The sequence below is a fragment of the Delphinus delphis genome, chromosome 6, assembly GCF_949987515.2.
Source record: "Delphinus delphis chromosome 6, mDelDel1.2, whole genome shotgun sequence".
Lineage (NCBI taxonomy): Eukaryota > Metazoa > Chordata > Mammalia > Artiodactyla > Delphinidae > Delphinus > Delphinus delphis.
This window is the reverse complement of record NC_082688.1, coordinates 12,087,525-12,109,227: the sequence shown is the minus strand read 5'-3', so window position 1 is coordinate 12,109,227 and position 21,703 is coordinate 12,087,525. Positions and strand designations below refer to the sequence as shown.

The 21,703-nt window shown below is 36.7% G+C and overlaps 2 protein-coding genes across 2 annotated transcripts in view; both read left to right on the top strand.

Annotated features, from left to right (window-relative positions):
• The window catches only part of RABGAP1 (RAB GTPase activating protein 1), a 136,761-nt gene that overhangs the window by 53,714 nt on the left and 61,344 nt on the right, over positions 1–21,703 (top strand). The window contains exon 12 of the mRNA XM_060014185.1: positions 3,247–3,397. Within this exon, the coding sequence (XP_059870168.1) occupies positions 3,247–3,397 (151 nt within the window). The remainder of the gene's footprint in view (positions 1–3,246; positions 3,398–21,703) is intronic.
• On the top strand, positions 16,234–18,079 carry GPR21 (G protein-coupled receptor 21). Its single transcript, XM_060014179.1, has one exon. It carries the CDS (start codon positions 16,676–16,678, stop codon positions 17,723–17,725), a length of 1,050 nt encoding a protein of 349 aa, XP_059870162.1. The 5' UTR covers positions 16,234–16,675; the 3' UTR covers positions 17,726–18,079.

Sequence of the window (21,703 nt, the reverse complement as noted above, 5' to 3'; positions counted from 1 at the left end):
GTTTCCTTTCCCCATTGAGTAGGATGCCTGTATATGCTGAAAAGAGCTGAACTTGAAAGTGATCTGAGTAGTTTTCTATTTCTGACTTTCTGGTTATTAGGGTTGTCCGTTAGCTCCCCATGGACCTGTTATTTTGGAGTCTGATTTTTCTCGGAAGTTTTAACTGTTGAAACCTTCACTCTATTCTTAGTAAGACTGTCTCAGCATTAAAAAAAACTTCATGCCCTTAAGGGATGGGACTACAAATGGGCATCATCTGCTTCTAGCACTCTCACAGTGCTTTACATTTCTGGTAAAACACTCTCCACATTGGGAAATGTCAAATGTGTACAGGAGGAGAATGCAAACCAAAGGATGGTTTGTCTTTACACAAGTGGTTTTAATAGATGAACTCTGCAAAAGCCCCCCAGGGGAATAGTTTTCATTTATTTTTGATATTCCTTTAGCAATCAGGAGACAAACCTGCTGATGCTCTCATCACAATATATTTTCAGTTCAGTGATTTTGGAGTGTTTGGACTGCTGCTGGCAGGAATTTCATCTGTATAAAAAGGTTTCTGCGCTAAAATAGAAATGTAATTGAGTCTTGACATGGTTATATAATAGCGTATTTAAAATCATTTATATATAGCATCTAAGTTTTATAAAATGAACTCACCAGCATTTTATACAGTTGCTTGGAGTTTGTTTTATCAAGCTTTGTTTATTCATTTTGTTATTCATTTGATTAAATGATATCCTTATCTTACTCCTTCAAATATATTAACTAAGTTTCCATCTGTCTCAACTGTCTTTCAGGGTGTTTAAAACTGTTTTTGCTGGTTTCAGTCATGTCTTTAGAAATAATAATACAGTTTCTCTTCTTCAATTCATTTTGTCATTATTTTTTTTCATCATTATTATATGTGTTCTGTAATAGGAACCATCCACAGTATCATGGAGTTTTAGAGCCTGGTAGACCTGGCTTCAAATCCTACCTCTCCTATTTCTAAGCTGTATGATGTTGGGCAGGTCACTTAACTCTTTTGAGTCTGTTTCTTCATTTACAAAATACAAGTCTGTAGAGCCACCACTCAGGATTATTCTAGATTAAAAATAATAGACGTTGTAATGGTAGTAATCATAGTAAGAAGTAATAGATTTATCACGTATCTGGTGCTGTGCTAAGTTATGTGCTCTATTTCAACTATAACAACCTTATAAAATAGTATCCATTTTTATAGATGAGGAAATGGCTTAGAGATTAAGTCAGCAATTCTAGTTAGTAAACAGCACCCAGAATTTTTAACACAGTCAAGTCTGGTCCCAAAGCTGGTTTATTTAACTCTACATTAGATTTTAGTGGCAGTAATTAAAATAAATATACCTTTGTGCTCTAATTCTCCAAGTTCCTTTTGATATGAATTTTAGTCAATAAGAGAACTAATGTCAGTAATAAAATAGTATGCTGAGTTAGCTAGTTATTATTATAAGTGACATAAAATTATTCTGAAAATAATTTTATCAATATAAATCAAGCTAGGGTTATCAAATAATCCTGGGGGTTAGGTTTATTTTTTTTGTAAAGAGCCAAGTATAAATGTTTTAGGCTTTGTGGTCAATAGTCTCTATTGCAACTACTCAACTCTGCTGTTACAGTGTGAAAGCAGCCATAGACAGCACGTAAAGAAATAAAAATGGCTGTTTCAATAAGAGTTGATTTACAGAAACGCATGGTGAGCCAGATTTGTCCCACAGGCCAAAGTGTACCAATCCTTGAATTAGGTAATAGGACTACTTTTGTCCTTTCTGCTCCCACCTGTTCAACTTTCATATAGTTTTTTTTTCTAAGCAAAGCCAAAACTATACTGAACTATCTGTAGCTCTTATATTAGGGTGCTAGCATCACAGAATTAACCGTTTTTAAATGTACTGTGCATTTTTGTGCTAGTATTCTGGGAGAATTTTGAGAAAAGTCTCAGACCTTTTTGTATTTTGATAGTGGTCATTTTGTACCAGTAACTTCTGTTTAAATCTGATAGTCACAAGAATTCCTCTGTGTCAGGATCCTGCTTTATGTGTCAGTAATGGTGGCTTTCAAATCACAAAGCAGCTATTATGTAACATATAGTGCATTCATTAGTCTTAGAGTTTGAGGCTACCTCAGTCTTGTAATCAACTTCCCTGAACTTCTTTCTGCATCTGTAGAACTGGAGATACTACCACATACCTCAGATGATGGTTGTAAGCAGCAAATAAAATTATGTGCAAAAGCACTTTGTAAACTAATACCAACATTTCAAGATTTTTTTTTATAATTTAATGCTGTGTTTCCTTTATTTATTGTTTGTTTATTTATTTGGTTACACCGCGTCTTAGTTGCGGCTCTCAGGCTCCTTAGTTGTGGCATGTGAACTCTTAGTTGCGGCATGCATGTGGGATCTAGTTCCCTGACTAGCGATCGAACCTTGGCCCCCTGCCTTGGGAGCTCAGAGTCTTAACCACTGCGCCAACTGAGAAGTCCCTCAAGATGTTTTATTCCCCGCCCCCAAAAAGTATTTTAGGGAATTCCCTGATGGTCTAGTGGTTAGGACTCTGTGCTTCCACTGCAGTGGGGGCATGGGTTTGATCCCTGGTCTTGGAGCTGAGATCCCACATACTACACAGCACGACCCCGCAAAAAAGTTGTTTTATTTCCCCCATTTTGTAGATGAGATAAATGAAGCTCAAAGACTTTAATGACTTGTTTTGATGTTAAAATAGTACAGTAGAAACTTTCTTATCCACCATAGTTATTCAAAAAAGTTACTGGAAGTAAGGTGTCATAAAAACTGCTGAAATCATATATCTTTATATTTATTCTCACTTGGAACAAATATATATTTAAATGTAAAAATACACAGTTTGCTTATCAATTTTGATGCAGCGTCGAGCTCTTATCTTTGGCTATGTGTCAAATGATTGGAATTTTGCTTTGTTTTTCTTATACAAACTACAACCATAAAGCTGTGGTTTCCAGTTTTGCTCTTTATCAAAAAAAAGTAGAGTAATAATTTAAAGATACTTTAAGAAGCAGTCTGACTTCAGAATTCTTTCCTCCACTCAATCTTTTACAGTTACATTGGCCACATCTAGTTCAATGACTTTTTTTAAAAATATATTACCTTTATTAAGTCTTTGTATATCATTTAGTTTAGCTTTCATAAAAATAACACTCTTTTAGAGAAGCTGTCTTTTATGCACTTATGGATTATGGCTTTATTTTTAGGCATCTTAACTTGAGTGTGAGGCCAAAGCAGTTGTCATCCTTAGTAAGAAGCGGTGTTCCTGAAGCTCTTCGAGGAGAAGTCTGGCAGCTGCTAGCAGGTTGTCACAACAATGACCACCTGGTAGAAAAGTACCGAATTCTCATCACAAAGGTAAGGGGATGATAATTCAGCTTCAGCATTAGTCCTTTTAGAAATTTATTATAAAAAGATCATTGTGGCTATTTGATTTCTAAGAATTTTATATAATTCGTTTATCTGATGTAAGAGTAGAACTTTCATACTTCTGTCCCAGAGATATTTCTAGTGTTGGCACAAAGGAGAAGGCATAGGTTTTCTTCCTTCCTTTTCACCTCAGAGGCAAAAGATGGCCTCTACCCTTTGTGTATGAATCTCTTTTGACTATAATTTCATTCTTAGTCAGGTCAGTTGTGCTGTGCCATGTGTAAAAACTTTCGTTTGTTTGTTTATGTATTTATTTATTTATTTTGCGGTACACGGGTGTCTCACTGTTGTGGCCTCTCCCGCTGTGGAGCACAGGCTCCGGACACGCAGGCTCAGCGGCCATGGCTCACAGGCCCAGCCGCTCCGCGGCATGTGGGATCTTCCCGGACTGGGGCATGAACCCGCGTCCCCTGCATCGGCAGGCGGACTCTCAACCACTGCACCACCAGGGAAGCCCTCCTTTCTTTATTTTATTTATTTATTTATATTTTTGCGGTACGCGGGCCTCTCACGTTGCGGAGCACAGGCTCCAGACGCGCAGGCCCAGCGACCATGGCTCACGGGCCCAGCCGCTCCGCGACATGTGGGATCTTCCCAGACTGGGGCACGAACACGTGTCCCCTGCATCGGCAGGCGGACTCTCAACCACTGCGCCACCAGGGAAGCCCCCTTTGTTTATTTTAATCCTTTTCACACTTCAAAGAAATGTGCTCTTTGTAGATAAGGCCTAGTCCTAGTTTTTACAATTGGAAGAACATGGTTCTTTTATCGTAAACCATATTCCCTTTTAGTTCATTCCTCTAAAGTGAAGAATTCTATTTTTTATAGTATCCCCTTCTCAAGTTCATGAATTGCTCAAGGTTTTGCAAGTGAAGCAACGAAATTTTTCCTTGTACAAGTATACAAGAATTTAAACTAATTTTTTGCAAGGTCAGGCTGTGCTTTGTGCCTTTTGTAGGACCCATGGTACTGGTTATAAGTTTTGTTTTTGTTTTCTAAAATTCTTCAAGTTTTTATCTTTAGGAAGCAGTTTCTCCAATGATATGCAAATCCCAAACCTGAATTATGAATGAATTTCTCAGAACCCCCAGTAATATATGAAAAATTTTCAATGTGACAAAAGGTGGGACTTCTTTTAAAAATATATTAAAATGTTATGAGGTGAATAGTATCTCTATAAAACTATAATTAAAAAAAAAAACCTTATAGGTAAGGACAACATTTGAACATGAAATCAGATCTTTCCTCAGCAGAAATATGACTTTTTTTAATACCTTTATTAGAGTATAATTGCTTTACAATGGTGTGTTAGTTTCTGCTTTATAACAAAGTGAATCAGCTGTACATATACATATATCCCCATATCTCCTCCCTCTTGCATCTCCCTCCCACCCTCCCTATCCCACCCTCTAAGTGGAGAAAAATGACTTTTATTTGCTCAAAATATTAGTGTTTCTATTCATCATCTTGTTTCCAGACAGATGTATTTTCCTTCAGGAACTAATATTCTGTTTCCCTTCATTATGTTGATGTTATTGTTTAACCAGCTATATTGAGTGCCTATTACAACCACAGTGCTGGAGCTAGGAGGTCAAACACAAAAGCAATGAACATAAATCATGTGATAGTCTGGAAAAGCACAGTGGGAACCATCAAAAGGAGTGATTAATTCAGCCTGGGGGAATAGGAGAGTCTTTATCAGGAATATGATGTTTAAGATGGGTTCCAGAAAAGACCTCCCCAGGCCTGGAAGAATGGCAGAGCGTTGTACTCATAGTACCATTGGAGACATGGAAGAACAAGGTTATGCAACATGTATGGCTAGCAAAAGTACACTTAGTTGATTTTTTTCTTTTATTGGTAAATCCTATTTTGGATATGTAATTATAACATTTTGAAATCCTTTGAAATGTTTGGCCAAAAATTATTTCTTAAATATTTTTGGTGTGGCTACTCATAGAGATAATTTAAAGACATGAAGTATTTGGGCTTCCCTGGTGGCGCAGTGGTTGGGAGTCCGCCTGCCGATGCAGGGGATGCGGGTTTGTGCCCCGGTCCGGGAAGATCCCACATGCCGCGGAGCGGCTGGGCCCGTGAGCCATGGCCACTGAGCCTGCGCATCCAGAGCCTGTGCTCTGTAGCAGGAGAGACCACAACAGTGAGAGGCCTGTGTACTGCAAAAAAAAAAAAAGAAGACATGAAGTACTCTATTTTTCTGGTTCCATGAAAATGGTGATATCTGTTTCTCGAATAGGAACCTGGTAGTTGTTATTATAATTGACATTTTAAAAATTTGCTCTGAATTTTTTTGAGGGGAGAAACTACTTTAAATTTTTTTAAATTTATTTTTACAGCAAGCTGTAATTTACATAGGCTAAAATACACAACTTTAAAGTGTACGGCTCCATTACATGTGAATACACTGCTCTGATCATTACCAAAAGGAAGAATATATCCATCACCCCAAAAAGTTATTATTGTTCCTTTCTAGTCATAACCACTCCTACACCACCCCTGAAAAACCAATACAGTAAGTCCCCTACATACGAACCTTCAAGTTGCGAACTTTCAAAGATGCAAACACGTTTGCATGTCCAGTCATGTAAGTTAGTTCACGTATCTGGCGTACATTGTCACGTGGTGCATCATGTACAAGTGGTTGTGCTTTTGTGTTCTTTACTGTACAGTACTGTATAGAGTACAGTAGTACAGAATCTATATTTCAAGCCCAGGATGTCCAGAAGCCAGCATGAAAGCAGTGGTGATGTAGCTGATACTACTGTACTTTTCAAGGTACTGTACTATAAGGTTTAAAATGTTTTCTTTATTTTTTGTTTTTATTTGTTTTTTTATGTATTGTTTGTGTGAAAAGTATTATAAACCTATTACAGCACAGTACTGTATAGCCAGTTGTTTTAGTTGGGTACCTAGGCTAACTTTGTTGGACTTGGGAACAGACTGGACTTACAAAAGCGCTCTCGGAACAGAACTCGTCATATTTAGGGGACTTACTGTAATCTTTCCCTAGATTAGTTTTGATTGTTCTTGAACTTTATTTACAAACAATCATACAGTCATGCAGCATGTACTCATTTGTATTTGACTTCTTTTGGTCATCCATTTTGGGAGTGTATCAGTAGTTTGTTTTATATTTGTTTTCGTTTTTTTAATTGCTGAGAATATTCCATTGTATGAATATTTAAATCACACTTTAAAAAATCTGTTCTGCTATTATAGATGTTTGTGGCTTTTTTTTATTTCTCCCTGTTTTAGCTTTTATAAAGCTGCTGTGAACATTCTTGTGTTGTTTTTTGTTTTGTTTTTGTTTTTTTGCGGTACGTGGGCCTCTCACTGTTGTGGCCTCTCCCGTTGCGGAGCACAGGCTCCGGATGCGCAGGCTCAGCGGCCATGGCTCAGGGGCCCAGCTGCTCCGCGGCATGTGGGATCTTCCCGGACCGGGGCACGAACCCGCTTCCCCTGCATCAGCAGGTGGACTCTCAACCACTGCGCCACCAGGGAAGCCCTCTTGTGTATATTGATAACAGGTGCTATGGTCTGACTGTGTCCCTTAAAATTCATGTTGAAACCTAACCACTATACCAAGGTGATAGGGAGGTGATCAGGCCATGAGGGCAGAACCCTCATGCTTGGGTTAGCACCATTATAAAAGAGTCTCGGGAAAGATCCTCCCCACCTTCCACCATGTGAGGATACAACTAGAAGTCGGCAGTGTGTAGCCCAGAAGAGGGCCTTCACCAGAGCCCAGCTGTGTGGCACTCTGATCTTAGACTTCTAGCCTCCAGAATTGTGAGCAATAAAATTCTGCTGTTCATAAGCCATCCAGTCTATGGTGTTTTGTTATAGAAACCCAGGCAAACTAAGACAGTGCAATCTTTTATTCAGTTATTCTTCTATTGGTAGGCATTTATTTTGTTTCAAGTTTTTAGCCTCTAAATAGTGTTTACTAAACAGTCTTACACATGTTCTAAATCTTTGACTTTTATTGAATAGTCTCAGTAGTGTGATTGTTGGATCAAAGGGTAATATGTTTTTTAAACTTGTTATTTAATTTTTGTATTTAATTTACTTATGTCCAGATTGCCTCTGTGAAAGGCTATGACAGTTCACAGTTCCACCAGCAATGTAGGAACGTACCTATTAACACATATCCCAAACAGTATTAGTTATCACTGTAATTTTTGCTGTCAGTGGATGTAAGTGATGCCAGTATGTCTTTAGTTTGCAGTTCCCTGACTACAAATAAATTTGAGCGATTTGCTCTTCCATCTCTTTATATTCTTTGTCTATTTGTCTATTAACTTTAAGATGTCAGTTTCTAAGTACTTTATATAATTATATTCTTTGTAGCTTCATTATAAATATCTTTCTAGAATTTTAGATTTATATTAACTTTATGGTTTCATGCCATACGAAACACTTTCAATTTTTATGTAGAAAATTGCATCTTGGTTAAGGTCTCTCCTACCTCTAGATTTTGTAAATATACTTTCCAACGTTTCCTTGTGATTTTTATTGTACGTGTTATATTTTTATGTCTTTAATCCATCTGGAATTTATTTTTGTACATGGCATATGATAGCAGTCCAATTTTACTTTCTCCCAGATGGATAACCAGTTGTGCTACTTCTATTTTCCTACTGAGTAGAACTGCCACGTTTGTTATATCTTAAATTCTCATATATGCTGGGATTGATTTCTAGCTTGTTCTATTTATTTATTTTTGTGTATTCCTATACCAATACTGTTTTGGTTAAAGAGGCTCTGAGTTATGTTCTAATATCCAGTAAAGCAAGTCTTTTTTTCACTGTTTCCTGTTTCATATTTTTCTTATCTATTTTTGCATATTTAATCTTCCATATAAACTTTAAAGTCATTTTCTCCAGTCTCACCATTATCCTGAAAAGTTATATAAGGATTCTAGTTTGAATTACATTTAATTCACATATTAATTTAGGTTTTAAGATACATTGTTATAATATCTTTACATCTGAGAATATGGTATGCCTTTCCACTTGTCAAGGTCTTATGTCTGTTGAAGACTTCAGAGTTGCCTTCATATATGTCTTGTTCCTCTTTTGTTAAATTTATTCCTAAGAATTATCTTAGAGTGTTGTCGCTATAGCAAATGGAATATTTTTTTTTCTGATTTCCATTTCTAAGTAGCTAATTGCTACAACAGAGAATAGACATTAATTTTTTCTAATTCTCTATCCATCTACCTCTTGATATTTTGATTAATCCTCCTAATTTTATACTAGCATCTTTTAAGATTTTCTGGTATATGATAATAGCAGCAAAAACAGTTTCACTTCTTTTTTCACTGTTTATGCAGGCTACTAAATTTTCTTATTTTTATATTTGATAGAAGCTTTAAGACAGTGTTTAATGATGGTGGTGATAGCATCCCTATTGAGTTCCTGATTTTAATTAAAATGGTCTTAGTGATTCAGACTTCTGGAAAGCATGCTATTCAGTTGTGGGGGTTTTTTGGTAATACTTTTTATTTTATTTAAGTGATTTTATTCTATCTCAGGCTTTGATTTTTTTTATTAGGAATGTCTATTGAAATTTTATGAAGGACTTTTTCAGCACTTAATAGTGAATATGATTTTCTTTAACTTGTTCTTGGAGTAGATACGTTATCAACATATGATAGGCTTCTTGATATTGAACTACCCTTGGCTTCATGGAATAAATTTCTGCAGACCAAATACTCCTGGATTTTTAGTTTTCTGTTCTTTCTGGTCTTTGACAGAGGGTTCCTCAACCCTAGTCTCTAGTTAGAACTTGTCAGGCACAGGGGAAAGAAGCCCTAAGTAATCCACAGGGACTCTTACGGGCTCTCTTACTCCCAGCTGTAAGACCTATAGCTATTTGGGTCTGGTAAATCAAGTAAATTGGAGTTGAGAATGGAGGGAAAAGAGGGTGCTTTCTGGTCTCCAGCTTCCAGAATCATCCTCTGGTCCTTCTTTCTTTTGGTTATTTTTCACCTTTTATATCAGTGACTATTTATTTTGCTTAGTACCAAAAATTTACATCAGAATGGCTTCCTTAACAGATTCTTTTAATAAATAAAAGAATAATGAAATAGCAGCGTGTTCTGATGTTTCTCTTTCCTTCCATCCAGTCAGCCTTGTGTTTTCTGAAACCTATTTGCATTGTTTTCGCTAGTGATTTTAGTGGCAAACCTCAGTGGTAACAGTCTTTTGCCATGAATTTCAAGTTTTTATCCAGAGCCACATAATCGATATTTACATTTCTGATTGTCCAAGGGAAGCCCTGGAGGCCCAGCCACATTTTACCAGTCTGGAAAAATAATTTAAATATCTAATTATAACTTCGTTTTAATTAAAAATCTCTTCCTGGTTGATTTGGTAATAGTCAAGGATTCAATAATATTTAATCATAAGACCCTCCTGTGGATACTAAACAAAAAGGGGATCAAATTAGCAAAAAGATCACTGGCCATGAAGTTAGGAAGTGTCTGGGTACTAGTTTCAACTCTGCCACTGGCTTACATGAACTCAGATGAGGTTCTGACTATTTTCTTTTCTCTGCTGAAATGAGGTTGCTGAAGTAAATGGTTGAGCTTCCTTTAAGTTTCCTTTAAGCTTTAACATTCTGGAAAAATTAAATGGAATGTTTGAGTCCTGCCCCCAAAATAGCCTGTGATTCTACTGTTTCACAACTCAGTACTCCTGCTGTCTGATTCTGTAAGAAAACAATTGCCAGTGGACTTTCAGAACTTTATTGTCTGCTCCACTATAGCAGTTGCCATAGTAGGTCAGCTATAGACTGAATGTTCTTGGCTCCCCAAAATTCATATGTTGAAACCCTAACACCACCCCCACCCCCAACAATGTGATGGTGTTTGGAGGTGGGGCCTTTGAGAGGAGATTCAAGATTCAAGGGACCTCTCAAGGGGGTAGAGCCCTCATGAATGGGTTTAGTATCCTTATAAAAAAAGACCATAGAAAGCTCCCTTGCCCCTTCTGCCATGTGAGGACACAGTGTAAGATGACTGTGGATTCTCACCAGACACCAAATTGCCAACACCTTGATCTTGGGCTTCCCAGTCTCCGGGACTATGAGAAATAAATTTATTGTTTATAGGCAATTCAGTCTATGGTATTTTTGTTATAGCATTTCTAATGGACTGAGATACTATTCCTTTAAATTGTTATTTGTGAAAATAATTTTTAAGTCCCTATATCCCATCTTTGTAAATTCATGTACCCTCTGATGAGTTTCTGTAAGTCATACCTGTCCAGGCAGTTTTCAGGTTCTTTCTGAATTATAAGACTATAAAAACATAATTAGGTTTGGTCATATTAAATTTGCTGATATCTGACAGTGTTTGATTTACAAATAGGCAATTTCACATGCATCAGCCTAATAATTATGGGTGAATTAAACTGTTACCATACTAGGATTTTACTTAAAAGGTCTTCCCATCCAAAAACAAATGCCTGTTGTTTTATTAGGCATTTGGTGTTTAGTCAATCAGAAATACCTTTGAAAGCCTGCTTTGTGCCGGCCGTGTGTTAAGGTCTTATGGTTATGCCCATGAATAAAATATACCTGTTCTCTGGTTTGGGGGAATCTACAGTCTAATGAGGGAAATAGGCAATTAACTAACCATTTGGAATAAAGTTGCATGAGGGTTATAGAAAAGAAGATACATATTGTTGTGCAGCAAATGACAAGGACTTCTCATCTAAGGGTTCAAAAAGTTCTCTTGTTCAGAATTATCCAGGGAGGGGGATTGTGGTGGTAGGAGAGGGGGGCATGTGTGCATGGCATGTGTGATGTTAAAAGTCAAGGGGAAAAGCATGTTCTCAAGGGTGATAAAGAGCTTGGCAGTTTCAGAGTGTGAAAGTTGGTAAAGTCAGAGAAGGTAGGTAGGAGCCAGATCTTAGAAAGCTTAAATAAGGCATATTTAATATCTCAGGCAATAGGAAGTCATTTTAAGTAGGCAAATCATATATTCAGGTTTGGAAGGCAGTATGCAGAGTGATTTAGTGTGTCCATCTAAAGGTAGATTATCTTGATTCAAATCCTAGTTTTGTATTCAGGCCATTGACATTGGGCAATTTACAATTAAACCTTTTGTTTCCTATGTGTAAAATGGGATAATAATAGTATCTTATTTGTAGAGTAGTTAGAATAGCTTAGATAATGCATGAAAACACTTAGTACAATTCATAGCCCCTGGTAAGTATAAATTAACCACTTAGTTATTGTTATTATTTATATTATCATTGAGTTAGAATGGAGTAAGATTAATTGCAGCAAAACCTAGTAATTCAGGCAAGAGATAATTGTTACTTGGTTTGTTATTGTTATTATTTGTATTATTGAGTTAGAATGGAATAAGATAAATGGCAGCAAAACCTGTTAGCAATTCATGCAAGAGATAATTGTCACTTGGTTTGTTTCAGTGGCAGAAGGGATAGAGAAAGAGATAACTTCTTGAGAGAAATTTCACAGGTAGAATCCTTGGCACTTGGTGATTGAATGAATGTGCGAGATGAGGGAGAGGGAGGGGAATTAAATTGGGTTTGGAATGACATCGATATAAATACACCCACATCAGCTGAACTAAAATAATTAAATAAATCAACATTTAAAGCTCATTTTTACTAAATAATAAGTGATAGATAATGCCCAGAAATGAATCTTATGAATTTGAAGCACTGAGATTGATCCTTTTCCATCTATAGTAGATAAACTGCTGAGGAGGCTGGGAGACGAATAAATGTAATTTGAACAATCTTTTCTCTTTTTTGTTTGGTGTTTCCTTTCTCTTTCTGCCATTTTTCATTTTTAGTTCTGTGATTTGGTTATTTTAATTTTTTAGTGTTAGGTTGAGCCGTATAGAGGTTTCCATTTTTGTAGATCAGAAAATATTTAACCAGAAATGAAATGGTTAAATATTAACAATTTCACATGGTTCATCTAGTTATATTCTCATTCTGTAAAAATTTTTAACTGGGGCTGTAGGTGTCTATTTTGAATTAAATTGAGTACCAAGGCCATCTGAAGGAATGTTGCAGTGATGGCATAAGGACGAGTGGAGCTGAGCCCCATGAAGTAGGTGACTTAACCTGGCATCATCTATTCAGTGTGGCTCTGGGAGGGCATCATATGGCCAGGTTTTTTGTTAGCTTTACCAAAAGGGACATGTTATATATTACTTTGGCTTTTTTTTTTTTTAACCTGATTGTAAAAAATAGCACATAGAAATTAGCAAATTCACAAAACATAGAAAACCATAAAGAAGAAATTAAAAATCACTTGTAATCCCACTATCCAGTGAAAAGTAGAATTGATTTTTAATACATTTTTTTCCAGTCATATATACAGAAATACTCTTTTATTAAAAAAAATCATGTGACTGCATTATTTTTAAAGGTAAATGTATGTATAGATTTTTGTGAGGACATAGATTTATTGCTCCCCCTTGTCATTAGTAATTTGTCTCCTCTGGAGAAAATGGTTTCCTTTAATCCAAAACAAAACATTTAACTTTTGACTGATTATTTTCTTTAATTCCTAGTATGAATATTTTGATTATAGCTCCTAGAGTGGTTTTACTAAAATAGAAACAAAACGGAAAGAACTACTATTGTACTAATGGTATTGTAACAGTTTGTGGTTTTCGTTGCATTTTTATAACATTTTAAATTCTTTAAAATTATCAGTTAATATATTACCTGTTTTTATCATTGTAACTGTCTAGTTTCATACATGAGAAACCTGAGATGGAATAAGAATAAGTTACATGCCCAAATTTACAAGTAGTTAAAAAAGCCTGGACTCTTGACTTTGGTGAATGGTTTTTCCATTTATTGAAATACAACTCTCAGGAATCATTCTTTTTTTAATTCAATATTTATTAAGCAGTCAAAACATGGAAGTTAAAAAATAAAGTCTATGTCAGATGTATAGAATATTGAGTAACCTGGTTTGGCTGGAGGGCAAGGTATTTGGGGGTTTCGGTATAGTGAGATCAGACTGGAAAGGCAATAGGAGCCATTGAGTCTTCTTGAATAATGGAGTTCATAATAACCATAATGAAGCATGTGCTGTTGGATATTTTAACGAGGCAGAAATGAATAGATTAGAAAAATGAACAAGACTAGAAGTCCAGACAGTATTTAATGATAGCCTAAAGTATTAAAAACTAAAAGGAGGAAATGAATTTGAGAGCCATTATAGAAATAGATTCATAAGATGTGGTAACTAAGAATGGTATATTAAGGGAGAGAGTGGTCAAGATGATTTCTGAGTTCATACCTGAGTGCCCGGGAAGATGTGAGAAAAAAAGTAAAAGAGTCTTATTTGGTGGGAAAAAATGTATTTAATTTTGGTCATGCTGTGGTTGAAGTCTCTATATGACATCCAGGTAGATGTGTGACTAGCAGGCAAATTGTAGAAGGAAAGGGAAACTCAGGAGTGAAGTCAAGTTTTGAGACATAGGCAGAGAAATTATTTGTCTAGTGGGAATAATTAGTGCCATACCATCTTTCCTTCTTGCCTTACATATGTATAGCCTCAATGTATTTGAGGAATGCAGGGCAGCAAAGTGTCGAAATAACTGTCATTGCCCTTAGAACTGGGCAGTCACAATAAGAGAGGGCACCTTAGGATTCAGAAGAGCCCCAGCCTCAAGCAATGCAGTAGGACTGGTGGGAAAACACAGACTATTTAGGAAGGTTGTTTGAGGTTGTGTGAGAAGAAAGTAAAGTTATATACCCCCTGTGTACTAAGTATTGGTAAGCCTTTTGTATACACTATCTGCTTTATTTCTCACCAACGTCATGAAATAGGGAGTGTGATCCTCATTTTACAGATGATGAAACTGAGGCTAAGAGAGGCTAAGTAATATTAGAGCAAGGAAGCAAGGATTTGAGCCAGATGGGTGTTCAGTGCCATGGGTCTTTTTGCTGTGCCACACTTTGCCATCTTTTCCAATAAGACCTGTCAATTACAGCTATCAAGCTTATGCTCAGTAGGTTTTTTGAGTTCCTTGCCTTCGTGTAGTAAGCACAGCGCTTCAGATCTTAAAATGTAATTGAGTGACCATTGCCTGCAATGAGAAAGCATGTATGTGAAACAGATAAAAAATGAAAGTTGGATCACATAACATATATCTCCATCCAGGTGTGCAGACCTTCTGGAATGTTTACAAATGTCAACATTTGTTTATTTTATTGTACTCTACTGAGTTATGTGAAACTTTACTTAGAAGGATGAATTGAGAGACCAAAGATACCTGGAGGAAAGACAATAAAAATACACATTTCTAATTAACTAAAAATTGTCATAATTTGACACTCCCAATTAGCTGAAAATTGTCATCACTTATGACATCACCTGAAGAGCCACAATAAAATCCCAATTTGCCTTGTGTTAAGTAAGCACAAACAAGATTGTATATTCTAAGATACAAAGCTAGTTTGTACCATGAAACTTCCTGCAATTTTCAAACCTGGGTGGAAGTGGGTGCATTTTCTTGTCCATCTTTTGTTTGTATATTTGTGTACCACTTCTCAGCAAACTGGAAGCAAGTGATGGCATCTCAAAACCATAGGATAGTGTCAAATACAGGAACAATGTAATTCCTCTTTGTGTGTGCTGTTTCTGCAATATTCAGAGTAGATGGGATTTTCTTTATTTTTTCTCTTGAAAACCTAATTTTTGTTTGTTGTTTTGGTCACGTTTCTTAAAATAGATCCATATTTAGTGAATCATGAGAGAAAATTAATGCTAAATATGTAGTCTTCTAGCTAGAACTTCTTGTGCTGAATTACGATTCCTCAGCTGTCACGCACTGTTAACACACTGTCATTCTTTAACATCGCTCTTTGTTCTATGGGAAATGCTACAAGAAAGTAGGAATTTCCTCTCACCATTACCCCTCTGGCAGTGTGTTTCAATCTAATTCCTGGCTTGCTGTCTGTCCTGCTTACTACCTCTTCTCCTTACTAGCAGTCTAAATTCTGCTTCATCTACTAAGAGGGGGATTCCAGACAGACGAGGAAACAGCCTTCAAACACTGCCCTGCAGGCATATTAAGTTATTCCCCCACTGTGCAGTCTGGAAATCAGGGAGCACCTCTCTGGCAATGAATTCTAATGAGCTGCTAAAGATGCCGGAGTGTGTGCGCACACAGGCGTTTTCTTTCCCCTCCCCCGCCTCTTCCTTTTCCCAAGCCCCTCTTCTCCCTATTTCCCCTCCTACTCCTTTATCCCCTCCCTCTGTGTCTCATTTCTGCAGTAAACGGGGCTGAGGCACATTCCTGCTTTGCAAGGCTTTCTGTTAAGGTGTACTGTGGCTTTTGTTTGGATCGCAGCATGCTGAATTACAGGTAATACTCTGAAATTGAGCTAGACAGATCAATGCTGTTGAAATTTTTCTAAGAGGCAAAATATTACATTGGAATCAATGAAGAAAATAAGTTATCTTGGCTAATTTTATTCATGGTAATTAAATTCTATAAGCAGATTCCTCTTCTCCCCCCGAAAAGCTCAAATGAAAGGAAATGGGGTTAGATTGATCTGACTTGCGATTGATTTTGTTTTATGTTGATCATGAAAGCTTGCTGTTGCTGCGCCTCCTCTGTAGAGTAAGGACCAATTATGCGGGGTGCTACTGAGGGTAGCCGTGAATAGTTGTACTGGGTGGGGTGGGATAGAGTGGGAGGGGTGATACCAGCTCGAGCTAGCCAGGTTCTTGATTAGGGCATTGGATGCAAAATGTAAAACGCTCTTTCCTTTTCTTCTATCAGCTGTTCAGAGGAGACTCATTACAACTCCTGCTGAAGTCCTAATCTTCCTCCCTTCCCTTCTGCCCCTACCCCGTACCCTCATTGGCCTGAAGACATTGTACAGAGTTTGCCTTACTCCCCTGGTGCTATGTGTATGGTAAACCTGGTACTATGGCCGCATCTCGGACTGGCCAGACAACTGCTGCTGGTTCTCCCTATTCCAAGAAGGATTTAAAGGGGAATTGCACTGCAGGCAATGCATCAGAGCAGCAGCATCGGGAGCTTGGGGACTAAGGCTCCTCGGGCATTATTACAGACACACAGAGCTGACCGCAATGACAGCAGCTGCTCCTTTGAACTGTTGGCAGCAGCCAAGCGGCAGCATGAAGTGAGAGATCACTCCTGAGCTCAAGATGAACTCTACCTTGGATGGTAATCAGAGCAGCCACCCTTTTTGCCTCTTGGCATTTGGCTATTTGGAAACTGTCAATTTTTGCCTTTTGGAAGTATTAATTATTGTCTTTCTAACTGTGTTGATTATTTCTGGCAACATTATTGTGATTTTTGTATTTCATTGTGCACCTTTGTTGAACCACCATACTACAAGTTATTTTATCCAGACTATGGCATATGCTGACCTCTTGGTTGGGGTAAGCTGCCTGGTCCCTTCTTTATCACTCCTCCACTACCCGCTTCCAGTAGAGGAGTCCTTGACTTGCCAGGTATTTGGTTTTGTAGTATCAGTTCTGAAGAGTGTCTCCATGGCCTCTCTGGCCTGTATCAGCATCGATAGATATATTGCCATCACTAAGCCTCTAACCTATAATACCCTGGTTACGCCCTGGAGACTGCGTCTGTGTATTTTCCTGATTTGGCTATACTCCACCCTGGTCTTCCTGCCTTCCTTTTTCCACTGGGGCAAACCTGGATATCATGGAGATGTGTTTCAGTGGTGTGCGGAGTCCTGGCACACCGACCCCTACTTCACCCTGTTCATCGTGATGATGTTATATGCCCCAGCAGCCCTCATTGTGTGCTTCACCTATTTCAACATCTTCCGCATCTGCCAACAGCACACAAAGGAAATCAGCGAAAGGCAAGCCCGCTTCAGCAGCCAGAGTGGGGAGACTGGGGAGGTGCAGGCCTGTCCTGATAAGCGCTATGCCATGGTCCTGTTCCGAATTACTAGTGTATTTTACATCCTCTGGTTGCCATACATCATCTACTTCTTACTGGAGAGCTCCACTGGCCACAGCAACCGCTTCGCATCCTTCTTGACCACCTGGCTTGCTATTAGTAATAGTTTCTGCAACTGTGTCATTTATAGTCTTTCCAACAGTGTCTTCCAAAGGGGACTAAAGCGCCTCTCAGGGGCCATGTGTACTTCTTGTGCGAGTCAGATGATAGCTAAGGACCCTTACACAGTTAGGAGCAAAGGCCCCCTTAATGGATTTCATGTCTGAAGTGGTTCAGATATTGGGTCACTGTGTTGTGTGTGTGTGTGTGTGTGTTTCCTTTTTATCTTTTTGTATTTCTAGTTCACTGGGAAATATGGGACAAAATAGTTTGACTCTAAGCAATAGTTAACAAATGATCCATCCAAAATACCTTTTAAGTTTGCAGAAATGATTTTTTTTAATGCTTTCGAATGAGAAGAATCAGGACCATGAAGATAAATTGCTCTTCGTTCCTATTTCCATAATGTCATGGAAATGACTGTATTTAATTCTCAGACTTAAAATGAATAAAGCCATATCTAACACCTCTCTCCAGCTGGCATGACTGAACCTGGGTGTGAAAAGCGTCAGCATTTTTAAAAGTCATCATTTTCTTGTTGCTTTTCTGGGTTCTTTCCAGCTGTTTGAGCTTCATGTACAATTGATTTCTTTTAACAGGAAATATTAAAATACAGTGATGAATTAACAGGGTTTTAAAATTTTCTTTACATCTGTCAAAGTGTAACTACCCTGCAGGTTTCCACACTGTCATTCAGAAAGTCAAATGTTTTATGTCCTAGTCTCTTGAGAGAATTCTCAATACAGTGAATAATGTGAAAACTTAAAAATTAATTTAAAATTTGGGGGGACTTCCCTGGCGGTTCAGTGGTTAAGACTTTGCCTTCCAATGCAGGGGGTGTGGGTTCAGTCCCTGGTTGAGGAGCTAATATCCCACATGTCTCATTGCCAAGAAACCAAAAAACATAAAAGAGAAGCAATATTGTAACACATTCAGTAAAGACTTAAAAAAAAAAAAGGTCCACATCAAAAAAAAAATCTTAAAAAATAAATTTAAAAAAATAATAAAATTTTTGCATTGAACCATGAAGCAAAAGTGCAGTCAAATCATATAATTTATAGAAAAACTAAGCTGTATTTTATGCCATGCTTCACTGAGACCTAAACAAATATGTATACTGAAAGTGATTGTGTTGTAGTATTTTTGCCCAAGCCTTTGTGTATGTGTGTATTGAGAATATTTGAATTGAGTTAGATTTCTCTTTTACAGCAAAATGCATTTAAATAAGCTGAAAAATAATTAAATGATAGGCTGATGGCTGCCATTTTTATAATGGTGAAAATACATTGAAAAGTGTCTTTAGTCTTCTCTGCTCTTTTTAGCTAGAGACTTTCTGAAATACTAGAATATCAGGAAGAAAGGTCCTAGGCAACTGAGTCAGAAAATACAATGTACATTTAGCTAGTTCATTTTTAAAATAGGAGGGGTTGATTGAGATGGTCTCCTTTTGATTAAATGGTATCATCTAATAAAGTAGTAACTAATTCTTTTTAAAAGCATTCTTTCAGTTAGTGTTAAGGAATCCATATTTGAATGAGAGAAGGAGAAATTCTAATTCTCTCTCTATTGCTATTCTCTTTCTGGAAAAAAAAATCCTTGGAATACTGTTCCTTTCCTAAATAGGCTTTTTTTTTTTTTTTAAGCCAAAGTACTAGCAAAATCTGTAGAATTATTAATTGAGAGTGCTGTGTATCTGTATGTAGAGTGATGTTTTGTTCCTAAAAGTAATTATGTTTAGAGTGAGAGGTTTATTTTTCTAAAAGGAGAGAAGGATTTCCCAGCAGCTTCAAGCATGAAAGTATTTCCTCTGCTCTTCTACTGGTTTTAATGTTTTAGAAGTCTTCAGGGAACTTGTATGATCTCTGCCTTTGGCTAGATGTTGTAATCTGAATGTGACAGTGGTGTTCAGTGAGATTGAAGATAGAAGAAAACCAAGGGAAATGTGGATTTTTGAGTCCAAGGAAGGACATAGATATTTATAAAACAGGCAGATATGCTTTGGTTTTCCATCATCATATTAGAAAACCTCCTACCCCCTTTTAAAATAAAAGATGGCATTCTTATGATTTTAGGTTTTAGAGATTGATTTGATTTTAACCTCAAATGTATTCTACTTAAACATTTTTATTTTAAGAGAACAAGTATGAATATAAGCATTTAAACTTCAGATTCTGAGTTCTTCCCAAAAGCTTGCTTGCTCTTTATATTTAGTATTAGAAAATTTGATTCTAAGTTGTTTCAAAATTTAGAACTCATATTGGAATTGCACGTTATGTTAGCAGTGGCTTTGTTAAGTTGCCATTTGAAGTAGAAAACCTTTTCTGTTAGATTCTGAAAAAAAGCTGTATACAATTCCCCTTTATTTAAGTGGCACAGATCTAAGAAAACAAAATTCCCTTTTTTTCATATATATCAGAGAATGTAACCTGTCCAGATTTGCACAGTTTGCTTGTCAATTTTTAGTTCAGATATGGGACTCATGAAGATTAATTTTTATGGAAAACTGATGTTAAATCAGTAGATTTTTTGTGTGTGGGGGGGTACTGAGCCCTTTTAATTTTTTCTTGCAGTAGGGTTCCATTTTAGAGAAAACAAAAGTTTTTGGAAAAGATTTTGTGGGAATGTTACGGAAATGAGGAAATCTCTGTTTAATTTTCTGGAAATGGCTAATCAAGCTGAGCTTTCAATGACTGGAAGGCAACAACTCTTTTAATAAGAGCTTTTGTTAGTAGATTTTTATATTTTTGCCCTAGTACCAAATTTAGATGCCAGAGGGTTTTTTTAATTGGTTTTTTTTTTTTTCACGTTAGAACCTCTCAGCCTAAAACTAAAGTAGGAACTAAGTAGATATAGTAACTTTAAAGAAAAATAAAGCATTCCTCCCCAGCTGATACTTAATATCAGATGTCTTTCCAGTTTATCTTGTAGTCATTGGACTTTATAAACTCTAACGTTTCTTCCAGGTATCAATTCTATTCTCATATTTCATTGTCTGTACTGCTTTAAAATTTTTGTTTTCTTGTGGTGTGTGTATCCTGGGGAGAAGGGTTGTGTTTGAATGCAATCATACAATCTTCTGTGGCTGGGGGCAGTTTCTGTGTGGTGCATTTGGAGAGTTTGTATTTAAGTAACCTTTTCATCCTTGCATATTTAGTGCAACATTTAATGACGTTTTATTTAAATACCAATCTGACTAGTTCAGAATGAGAAAAAGTATATTTTTAGAGTCAGTTACCTTAGGCTTTGACAAGACAGCCCATTTAACTTTATATAGTATATGGCTGATATCAGAGGAAGCATAAGCTTTTGGTGACTGTGTTGAAATTATTTCACAGTAAATTTTAAAATAAGACTATAGTAATTGTTATATTTGTAATTAGTTGTGTTTTTATACAATGATTTCAGTGAAGGTGTGTTTTTTTCCTCTTAGAGCGGAAAAGCAATTACAAAAGGACAAGTGCTCCACTTTAATGAAAGAATTATCTTTCACCAGAATGGATATTTGAATTTTTCATGGACCTGTTGGCTTTAACCCTAAATTCCATTTTGGAAAGAGTTTTATTTAAGGTTTATTGCTGGATAAATATGTTTTTGAGCCTTTTATAGTGGCTTTTCCTTTTTACTTGAATAATGGTCTCAGTATTTTAAGGATTGGGAAAACTTGAATTTTTGTACTATTAAATGCATTTACTGTTCACCTCTTTGAACTTGAAAATGAAGCAACAGGGTTACAAGTTCCCAGATGGTAGAGTGATTTCTGGGAGTTTCCTCAGCTTTGCAGGTTTGATTAAAACATCTGCCTTTGATGGCTTTGTAGGAATTTTACTGACTGTGTTTTTGAATCATAAAAGATTTGTGAAATAAATTATTGGCAAACCAGAATTTCTTGCTATATGAGGAAATTTGGGGAAGTTTAAGGATGGGGGAGAATCATGGAACTATAAACTTTTTTTAAAGTCTTCATAAGTCATTATTTGTGTTGATTTTTGCATAATTTTTCCATTTCAGGTTACTAAATATTTTATATTAAATGTACATATTATTAACGTATTTTGCAGACCCAAGGAATATTCTAGACATTTCTTATGGCTGTAAATGAGTCACTTGGCTTTTCTTCAAAATTTGGATGATAACGGAATCATGAT

Bases quoted from the DNA above. Each gene is read 5' to 3' on its own strand.
- GPR21 (XM_060014179.1), top strand. From the start codon at position 16,676: ATGAACTCTACCTTGGATGGTAATCAGAGCAGCCACCCTTTTTGCCTC.